Here is an 11283-nt window from a genome sequence, read left to right as displayed (position 1 = left end):
TGAGGTGTTATAAACTGAACTTTTTTTTCTTTTTTACGATCCCCATGTCACTAACACCATGTGTCATGTTGGTGAATGCGAATTAGAGGAATGAAGGGTGCTTTGTTAAATGTACGAAATTATTGGCAAGAAAATATATAGAGACCACTCATGAGGGACTAGCAGTGTTGTAGAATTGTATGCTGTTCCACCACTGACACCTTGACGTTCGTGCATAGTAGTGGTGCACCAGCTTCAATGATGAACATGCCGCTTGCAAGCTCCGGTCTTGCTCTCCGGGACGTGGGTTTGTAAAGTGTCGTGTTCGTAAAGACCAAGCTGTTGATGCCCGACAGTGCGCGGCCACTCTATTCCAGGTAGCCATGGCCCTGCGCTGATAGCCTGGTCCCGCGTTTACCAGCCGTAGCTGGTCCTCAGGTTTTGGGCTTGTCAGCTGTGCCTCCCACGGAGACAAAAAAAAAGAAAACCTAGATTTAAGCATAGCGGTCTCCACGAATAGAGAAAGAACTCGCTGATAAGATGTACTGAAGTTCGCTGGTTAGGTTATGATGCGGAGTGCTTTTTTTTTTTAACTCGACTAAACACCTGGTGCTCTCTTGCGTCATCGCGGGAACTTTGAACAATAAAGCCCACTGGATAGAGCGTGGTGGTTCAGCGGCTAAGTTCCTTTCTAATGTTCCTATAGTCCCTGCTTGCGGTGCCATAGTCGGCCATTTTACATCAGCGATGAATCAATACAGCGGATTCAAATGGAGTCTGCTTTAGCAGCTTCCTCCAATCGCACGGTCCATGAAGAGTTCGTATGAGTAGGTCGAGGGAATGCATATTTCTGGATGCACGCGCCGTTTGTATGATTGATCGCTGTGTGGATCTTTTACTCAGAACCCCAACGTTACCTACCCGCAACAACGGAACCTCCAAGGTGCTGCTCTACACCCCAACCTTTTCAACATTGCTATGGTGAAACTACCCAACACCTAGAGATAGCATGACAGGCCGTCAGCCAGGAAAAGATGAACAGCTTTAATAAAAACATCTCTCTCTCTCTCTCTCTCTCTCTCTCTCTCTCTCTCTCTCTCTCTCTCTCTCTCACACACACACACACGCACACACGCACGCACACGCACACACGCACACACGCACGCACACACACACACACACACGCACGCACACACACACACACACGCTTGTGGATAGGACTTTGTCATGTGGGCGTACGCAACTATAGGAATGCATCTTATTTTGCTGTTATACCAACACTTAACATTTCCACTGAAATGCAAGCATTGATGATGTGGGGATTGCCGAGATCCCGTCGATAGTTCGCCGCGGATCGATAAGCATCCACCCTTACGTGAGATTGCAGCTTTGGCAGTCAAAAACAAGCCAAGCGGGACTTTGCGCACATTGGCGCGCGCGTGTGCTGTCAAGTTTTCGGTGCTGTGCACCCCGCCGAGGTCATGGTTCCGGTGCTTGAGGGTGACATGCCAGCCACTATTGCCAGGTTTATGTGAAGACATTCAAGGAGTTCCTGTCTAATGTCGCAATGTTAATGTTTTTGTAAAGATTGCACCATTAAAAAACATTCATTTTGTTCATCTAACGGCTCCTGCTAGTGCGTGCTCTTGGTGAGAACTACTCGCGAACGTAACAAAGAAGCCAAGTCATTTCAACGTAAATTTTATTGTGTAAAATACAATGGAAATAACGGCCATGCGTCGCTGCATTCTCGGCAGAACGGCCGTGATCTTTTCAGTAAAACGAAGTTCGATCAAACAACTTTGGTGAAAGTGGCGACGATTTGTGCATTTATGTGCGGAGCTACGGTGCCAGGACAAGCGCGTGATGTTAACATAGCAAGACCCAAGTGCGCGCTCTGTGACATGAAGCTGAATGATCTGCGACAGCTCACTGCATACTTCGTCGTGTATACCCTGCAACATTTGTATACCCATGCGGAGCTTACATGACCTATTTCAAGGCAGTGCTTTCCGAAGTTCTGTCGCCGAGTCGATGATCGTAAGCTTGAAACCCACAGTGTAAAGTCCCATGCACAAGGTTGTCGACTTCCAAAACCTCCTTCACGCTGAGAGTCTTAGCACACCTATGAATGTCTCGTTTTTCTTGACATTTTTTTTTTGTTCTTTCTGAAACCTAAGCAGTCCCTGTCTTATTGGAAAAAGGCTCGAAGTTCGGGTTACCCACAGCTGGCACGCTCGCCTAACGCCCGTGGTCACGTGGGTGCTGGGCCAGCATGGCCCAGTGCGCAGGCTATTTTAAACTTCCAACGAGACCCAACTGCACACAGGCGTTTCCTTGTTGCCGTGAACGATTAGTGAGACAGCTTGTTGTCAACGGTGAGCCAGAGAAGACCTATGGCCCAAATGTAAATCATAAAGCAGTAACATGGGTATTAATTTTTATCACATTGTATCTCGCGCTGTGGCTATATCAACGGTAAGCACACTCCCATTAATGCGAACTCGAAAGTACCGTGACAAATCTGTTCATCTTATCGTCCCTTCGTCTCCCCAGAACTGACATTCACAAAACTAAAGTCTAATATACCTGGCTCACCCAAATGTTCACGACAGAAAGTGATAAATTAAACAGCAGTGAAACAAAAAAATACAGATTGAAAGAGAAACACTTAGTATACTTACACGTACGAAGTATTGCTTTAGGCACTATTGTTTAAGCTATTGAGCTATTGTTGCTTACCGGCGCTGTGCGAACCTATGCATTTTAACGAATTCTCATGTTTAACCTACCTAGTTCGAAAATTCTTTAATTCCTTCATGTTGGTTGAAGAAAAAAATGCAACAAAGTATTCGGGACGTTATTAATAAAAATTAAATTGTGGGTCTTTACGTGCGAAAACCACTTTCTGATTATGAAACACGCCGTAATGGGGGACTCCGAAAATTTGGACCACCTGGGTTTCCTTAACGTGCACCTAAATCTAAGTACATGGGTGTTTCTGCATTTCGCCCCCATCGAAATGTGGCCGCCGTAGCCGGGATTCGATTCGCTTAGCAGCCCAACACCATAGCCACCAAGCAACCACGGCGGGTCGGGACGTTGTCGGCTGCACCACGCGTGAACATAGTTCTTGTCTCCTGCGCATTGACCTCACCATAATTATCAGCTTGCAGTGCCAGCTCGAGGGCCTCCCCAATTGTTTCTTCTGTCGTATCAGCCTTACAGGTGTGCACATCATCGTCGATGCTGGCGTAGTTATGTCCGCATAAAGAACATTTCTTAATGTGTAGCTACCACAGTGTAGCTCCGAGCCTATCAATAAGTGGCATCTCGAACGTTAACAGAACAATAATATACAGTATTGATTACAAATAATAACAACGTTTTAGCACATATCGTGGTAGCAAGGCAAACAACTGTGCAACATAAAAGATTGTATACGAAAAAAATATCCACGATTTTATTCGTAATGTTATGCGAACACTCAAACGATTTTAAGAAAGCGGACACAGTAAGCCTTCTCTTAAGCCTGTCCATCACGTGATCAGTGGACGTACAAGCTCTCGCCCCACAGATGCAATGTATAGTTTCACATCAATTGCATCAAAATTCGGTATTGCTGCCAAGCGGAGATTTTTGAGATAAAAGGAGCCCCTCGTTATATTCATCACAGTCATTCGTAATTTAAGCCGCACCGGACACCTATCTGAACTCGCAGCTTCATCTGGCCTCATTCATCATGTCACACATTCAGCAGTGTTTTTTTTTTTAATCTTGACTTAAGACCTTGTGACCACCTAATCTCAGATTCCTACTTGCCGAGTCATCTTGCCTTCCTGGTCTCATGCACACCCAGCGACAAAATATCGCGGAGCACGAGATCTGAGAAAAAATTTAACATCTCCGCAACCTCGCAACGCGGTCTGTTATTTTCATTTCGTACCTCGACTGGAATATGCTAACAACATTGTCGAATACAGTTTTACTGGCTACTGATACATGCAGGCTGCTCGGAAATTGAACGTTTTTTCGGAAATCCCGCGGTCCGTAAACTTTTGTCGCCGGGTGTACCTCATGTACCGGGTTGTTCACTTTGAAAGCGCGACCAGATGACGCTGTAGTCGGCGTGAGCATTGTCTTCCAGCTCCAGCTCGCGGGGCGGTGAACTGTGACCATGTTCCGGGATGGCGAAAGCCAGGGAGTTATTAATAGTCGCGGCTATATACGCGAACTGTCACTGTCGCCTCTGGGCGTTCGACTTGAGCAACTAGAATTATTCTTCACTGCGTAGGTTGTTCCGCGTAAGTCTGAAGCAAGGCACCTCCTCTCCCTCCATCCTGCGGAAGGAAACGGTCGATCCTCTCCTTCCCTACACCCGCCATTCCGCGAAGTTTCCTCAGCGCCGCTTATCTCACGCCAAATTATGTCGAAACGGCGCATAGCCGGTAAACCTGTGCAGCTCATATAGTTTCTTCTCAATGACATCTCTTGCAGAGAATAAGTGATACTCCTAAGCGCACTTCATATATATATACACACGTGACAGTGCACATCAACGGCGCTCTCTCTAGGTTTGTTTTTTTCCGCCACCGCCGATATCTATACAGGCAAGAACGGCTGTAGCTCGCTCCTGCTGTGGGCTCCATCCGAGGGCAGTGATGTGGGAGAAAACTGAACAGTGTTGCCCAAGCCGACTTGGGGCGGTATCCACGCAGTCTCTGCGACCTTTCTTCCTACCGGCGCCGTCAGTCAGACGTCGCCTGACGGGGAGTCCCCGAGTCGCGATTCAAACACACACGCGAGCGCAAAATAAAAATAATAGTAAAAAAAAGTCACACAGTCACTTGGGTGTAGTGCCGAGAATACACTCGCTCGCGTGAGGAACCTTTTGTTTCTCTCTTCATTTTTCTTGTCTCTTGGGCCCCAGCCAGGCTGTGGGGTTCCGACCTGAGGTGCACTTGACGCCGAGCCACCCACCTCCTCCCCTTTCGCGTCGCGCCGGTGGATTGCGTAATTTACCTCCGGCGCCCTAACCCGCTGCGAACTTCCAACGCGTAGAGACCACATAGCTCAATGTGCCAATCCCACGATGGGATACCTGCAGACAACAAAGGCAGCCAGGACGTCTGGCCGGGAAACCGCGGGGGCGCGCTGCATGCGGCAGCCATGACAAGTCGCAATCACGTCCGCAGCGTGACGTCACAGAAGTTGCGTCGCGCGCTGCGCACCACCCGTACCACCGCGGCGGCATGAATTCATGGCCTCCTCGTGGAAATCATTGCGTGTAGCGCCATCAGCAAAATTAATTTGTAAATTCGGAAAGCTCATGATGGAAAGAGATATTTGAATTGTAACACTACCCTGACTCCGACAGAAAACTCGTCCCTTCCGCATCATATGTTCGTACGTTTGTTCATAAGATGCTGTGCTGTGCGCTGAAGGGAAATAATGAATTTTCAACGAAGACGCCTGGCCGGTCACTACAGTGAAACGTTACCACCTCATTGTATGACGAATGGAACACGTACGGACCAGCAAAATTTTGTTTTCGCAATGAGCTCCTGCTATGTTGTGTGTGCGTGTGCGTGCACTCCCACTGATCAGAAATTACGGCATGCAAAGCAAAACGAAATATATATAACAAATGTGTTCGCCTTCGCGTATTGTTCGGGGGTGACAAATGAAACTTCCCACTCTTTAGTTTCAGGTCTTTAGGGCGACTTCATAGGGAGTACCAGCGAGACCATCCTAACGTGCGTCCTGGGAGTCACCATCATGCCCTCTACATCACGTGAGCAGGCGCTCGCGCTCGCGCCTGCTCAAAAGCGCCGTGGATAACTGCATCACGTGTCCTTCGCACCCAGTGAGACGGTTCAGCGAGGAGCAGGGTATGAGACCGGGTTAGCTGGTATTCCATTGATGAAGTGACTAGCGCAAGCGTAGACACGCCGGGGCACGAAAGGACGACAAAGACAAGCGCAATAAACGGGAAGGTGCTTAAACGTGAGTCTACAGGAGCACAATCAGAAAGCTCAAAAAGGGAGAGAAGATTTCCTTGGGATCCATTGCTCCCAATGTAAACGCCAGCCACTCTTTGGAAAAACAGAAATAGCAATGCATGGGCAGGAAAACACCAGACTCATCATTGAATCAGCGGCTATCGCAGAAGGCAACTGCGTCAGCAAACCATCCATAGCATTTACCGCTAAAGAATTTGCACTCCTGGAGACTCTCTGTGGGAGACCACCTTAAACCCTGCCCCCGCCATGGTGCGCTCTTGTCTGCTTGTGATAACCATGTCGTCTTGCACGTGTGCAACTGTCGCGATTAAGTGCGCGAGAGTATATATTCATAACCGTTTTTGCAATAAATACCAGTTGGAAGTTGCGCTTGTCCTTGTCGCTCTTTTGTGTCCCGTGTCAACCCTTGCGCTAGTCGCTTCATCAAAGAGGAGGACGCGCCCCGACATTCCGAAAGCTGTTACGAAATCTGCAAGCGAAGGGTGTACACCATGGTGTATACTCCGAATATCTGCCTCCCCCATGGTGCGCACTGGTGGCTCTCCGGACCTGTGACGACGCGCTGTTCGCAAACGGCGACACATTCACGCACGCGAGCGTGCTACCCTCAATTAAAGAACGTGACGCGGATCTGCTGGCGCCCTCTCCCACGGAGACCACGGCGCCCGCTACGTCGTAAACCCGCGGGGTGGGCACGTGACCAGGGCGCCGTTGCGAACGAACCCCGCCGTGGGTTGCGCTAATGCAACGACTGGCGCGTGTCTCTGCCTGCCCAGAAGCCGGTGGAGCTAACGGTTGCCTCTTCCACTCGCTGACGGCTCACGCCTTTACGCGGACGCGACCGACCTGCACAGCACTGCATTGGACCGCAGTTTCCCGGAACAAGAGCGGGCGGGCCAAAGACACCTGGTGCCCTTGCGTGAACACCGGTCACTGCACCTGTGTGTCGACTGCGACATACTCGGAACGAGAAGCCGGAGACGTCGCGATGAACATGAATATAGATCGGATGCGCTTCTGTGTCGGCGGCAGCGTCTTCGCGCACGGGCTCTACTGGGTGCTGCGGTGAGTGCTGCCCCCGGGCTAACTTATACCGCGTGTCTAGAATGCCAGCCTATAGTCTTTTGCTTGTCTGTTGTCGCGAGATGTCTGTGTCGAGAGCGAGGTTCGTTGAAAAAGCAGGGAGCGCGAAAGTGCTTTTGTGTGCGTGTGCGTGCGTGTGTGCTCGTGTGCGTGCGTGTGTGCGCGTGTGTGCGCCAACTGTAAAATACAAAAAAAGAATACTTGCCTGATGGAGCCGTCGGCCTATGCCGACGAGAGTGGGCGGGCGCGCGTTATGTATCTATAGTTCTTCGCGGTGGCTGAAATCGCGTTGATAGCTACAGTGTTGGCTATTGAAGTCAGCATGACACTTGTTCCGAAGTATCTGTTTTTCCTGCCACCCTACCCGACTGGACTCGAGTTCAAAGTACAAGTGTCATGCGGGAGTGCCGTCGGGTGACGCGTTCCTTGGCGCGTTATTTTTAAGCCGCGACGAGAACGGGATACGATGCCAGCTGAACGCTGCCACGGTAAGTGCCAAGTGCCGTCTGAGAGCACGAAATCATGAGACGGTTGCTCGTAAATTTTCTATAGCACCTGAAATCTGCACGTCGGCGCATTTTCTTTTTTTCTTTTTTTGCTCGACTGTGTACATGCCTGTAATTGAACAAAGCAGCTGTCAACTCACCTAACAAAGCAACTCATGTCAACTCATCCGTACATCGGATCATCCGTGCTCCGGATACATATATTGGTGGCTTCTTTACAAAATAGGCGTGTAATGCAATACCCACACGGCTTCCGCTCTTTGAATTCAAGTTAGAGAATCCCAGTCTTAATTCGCAGCTCCCCAAGTTGACAGCACTTCTCATAACTCGCGCAATTTATTTATTTGTGTACAATACTGCCACTCTCGATCGAGAGCATAACAGATGGGCATATTGAGCGTACATTGTAAAAAAAAAAGAAAATGAGAGAATATATATATATATATATATATATATATACATATGGGAAGTGTATATTTGTGCTCAATCTAAAGTTAGACAGGTTAGTTTTCCTTTGTTTTCATTTATTCCAGACGAGACAGTGTTAAATTTGTGAATCAGGTAAGATTCGCGAAGCTCGCGGTCATGGTTGGTGCGGAATCCAGATTCGAGTATTGTTACTTTGAGATTATTAAATGAGTGGCCCGGCATGTTAACATGTTTCGAGAGGGGTAGATTTGGTTGGGATTTGCCATGTGACCTGTGGTTGTTAAAACGGATCCTGATCCCACACAGTGTACGCACATGATTTCAGCGCTTTTTTCTGTCTCCTATTTTACATGTGGCTTTTTTGACGTATGTCGCTGTGGCTCGAAGTTGTACGCTTGACATATCAATTTTTAGATAATTCGAGGTTGCACTTAGAGATGCCATGTGCTAAACATCACGCCTTTGTATCTGCATGTGTAAGTCATTTTGTTTTCACTACACATAACCATTGTAACCGCTGGCACTTACTTGAGAGTCATGTTTGTATGTATTGTATCGTGAACACATCTGGATATCATTTTTTGTATATTCCAAAATGCGTGTCATGAATAATCATTTATAATGCGCAATGATAATGATTTATGATGCGCAGTGTATTGTCTAGTCAGTGTAGATAGCGCGCCCTCTGATCGTGATACGGTGCCTTTAAAACTGTGTATGTGTTGTACATGCGTTACTGTACTCTGACGAAGGCTGGTCCACCAGCCGAAAACGTTAAGTAAAAAGAAGTCTTCCAAAAAGTTCGTCGTCTCTTTCCTGCGTATGTTACGTCGGGTCCTACGTGCTGAACTTTGAAGAAAACCCCTATATATATATATATATATATATATATATATATATATATATATATATATATATATATATATAACATACATATTTCGCAATACTCTATAGGATAGCATACATCACGGAAAGTGTTTGCTGAGTAGTATGTATACTTAATTTGAACAGAAAACAGGAGAGCGCACAATTAACACACAAAAAATAGAAAGAAAATACAATACAAGAAAAGAAAGGCAATCAAGTGAATAAAAAAAATTCACAATGAGACAGTCAGCATATTGAAACGCGTAAACATGCTGGTTGTCAATTTCAAGTTAACGCCTCTATTTTCGCACGGAACTCAGACAGAGAGCTAGTGCTTGTTATTTCGCGATCTAATTGGTTCCACTACCGTATTCTAGATGGAAAGAATGAGCGTTTGAATCCGTTGACCTTGTGGGAATATTCTACCAACGTATGCAAGATGCTTGTGTCGGCTTTCACGTGACATTGAATAAGCGACATATTTATACTGATCAATTCTATAAGCATTATGAAGAATTTAAAAAAGAAATATTAATCAGGCCTCTCTCGCTCTAGCTTCTAATGTCTGAAGGTCAGAGAGAGAGAGAGAGAAATAGAAGGCAGGGAGGTTAACCAGACACACGTCCGGTTTGCTAGCCTGCACTGGGGGAAGGAGTATGGGGATGAAGAGAGAGAGAGAGAGCACAGTTTCGCGCGCATTGTTGAGTCCGAAGGCCAGAAGCAATCAACAGGTTAGTAGGGTAATCGGTAGGTTTATATTTGTTGTGAATAAACCTAACAGCCTTACGTTGAACAGTTTCTAGTTTTTTTTAATGTTAGTCTTGGAATGCGGAAACCATACTAACCATATTAGCATACGCTAACACAGATCTTACGAAGGTAGTGCAGGCTAGGAGTTTTAGGCCTTAAGCATCGTTTAAGGTAGAAAAGTTTGCGCAGTGCAGTGGTAGGGATGCTTGTGATGTGAGTGTCCCATTTATGATCAGATGTTAATGCAATGCCCAAATATTTATATTCTCTTATTTTTCCGAGGGGTTGGTTATTAATAAGGTACTTGTAGTGAGAAGGTTCTTTTCTTCTTGAGAGGGTCACAGATCTTTTTATGTCCACTGACATCTGCAAATTATTGCACCGAACTGCCAGTATGGTAAGAGATCTGTTAAGGAAGGGGATCATTGCGACTGCTAATTTCTCTTTGAATAATGCAATCATCAGCAAATAACTTTATACTGCGCTCTATGTTACTAGTCACGTCATTAATGAATATTAAGAATAAAACTGGCCCAAGCACAAATCCCTGCGGAACTCCGGATGTTACTGGTACGTTTTTAGATGGCATGTTTTCTATTACTACGAATGGGGATCTGTCTAACAAAAAGTATTTAATCGAGGTGGTTATTTCCCCTTTTCTAAGCACAGTTTCTAGTTTCGCTATTAGTTTTTTTGTGGCATAAACAGTATCAAATGCTTTCGCTATATCAAGTAATATCATATCAATTTGACTGTGGTTATCGATATCACTCGCAAGGTCATGAGCTACAATTCAGTGAGAGTAATGGTTGTCAAACCGCTACGAAAACCGTGTTGATTAGGTTATAAGTAGTTTATTGTTTCCAGAAGATTAGTGATTTGTTTCAGAATTATATGCTCGAGCAATTTACAGGACGTGCTTGTTAATGATATCGGTCTGAAATTAGAAGGCGTGTCTGTGTTTCCTGATTTGCGGATTGGAGTTACTTTAGCCACTTTCTAATCGTCTGGTAGTTTGGACGTTAGGCCAAGGTACATGTTAGACAATTGCGCATATTTTTTCAGAAAAATGTTAGGAATGTCATCAGGGCCATTAGCCTTTTTGGGATCTATAGCTTTAGGAGGAGGTTAAGAATTCCGGCGTCAGTGATGTCTAAGAGACCAATACTCTAATTAGTAGCCGATCTGAGGGGAAGTAGAAAACTATTAACTCCCTTAAATATTGAGTGAAAAAAATCGTTAAATTCGTTTGCTCTAGTGGTGTTTTCCTCTGGCGAGAGCGTGGACGCAGAAGACGTGCTCACTCGAAAGTAACTCCAGAATCTTTGCGGGTTACTGGTAAGAAAGTTCGGAAGGGTAACCTTAAAGTATTGTTGTTTTGCTTGTCTTTTCTTTGAAAACTGTCCTCAGTAATATGAATCTGGCTATGACTTACAGAAATATGAGTGCTGAGAAATATCAAGTCCAGAATATTTGCTGTGATACCTTGTGGGCGTGTAAGATGCAAAACAACCTGTTGAAGGTTGAAGTTAAGCATGAGGTGAACTAGCGCATTCGAGGCAAACTATGTATGATGCGTCGTGGCTCAGTTAAAGTCTGGAAGGTTAAAGTCTCGCATGATGATGACTCGAGAGTTACGTGCGTGT

General features: G+C 46.1%; 1 protein-coding gene across 6 annotated transcripts in view; it reads left to right on the top strand.

Moving 5' to 3' along the window:
• Positions 1–6427: 6427 nt before the first annotated feature.
• LOC139054712 (reticulophagy regulator 3) overlaps positions 6428–11283 on the top strand; it is a 46640-nt gene continuing 41784 nt past the window's right edge. For 2 of the 6 annotated variants that reach the window (XM_070532183.1, XM_070532182.1), the window contains exon 1: positions 6446–7067. In XM_070532183.1, the coding sequence (XP_070388284.1) occupies positions 6745–7067 (323 nt within the window). In that variant the 5' untranslated portion in view covers positions 6446–6744. Of the gene's footprint in view, positions 7068–11283 lie in introns of all 6 variants that reach the window. The other 4 variants (XR_011511445.1, XR_011511444.1, XM_070532186.1 and 1 more) reach the window with 3 other exon arrangements.

The sequence above is a fragment of the Dermacentor albipictus genome, chromosome 1 (assembly GCF_038994185.2).
Source record: "Dermacentor albipictus isolate Rhodes 1998 colony chromosome 1, USDA_Dalb.pri_finalv2, whole genome shotgun sequence".
Taxonomy (NCBI): Eukaryota; Metazoa; Arthropoda; class Arachnida; order Ixodida; family Ixodidae; genus Dermacentor; species Dermacentor albipictus.
The sequence above is the reverse complement of the archived record's forward strand: the minus strand, read 5'-3'. Positions and strand labels throughout refer to the sequence as shown.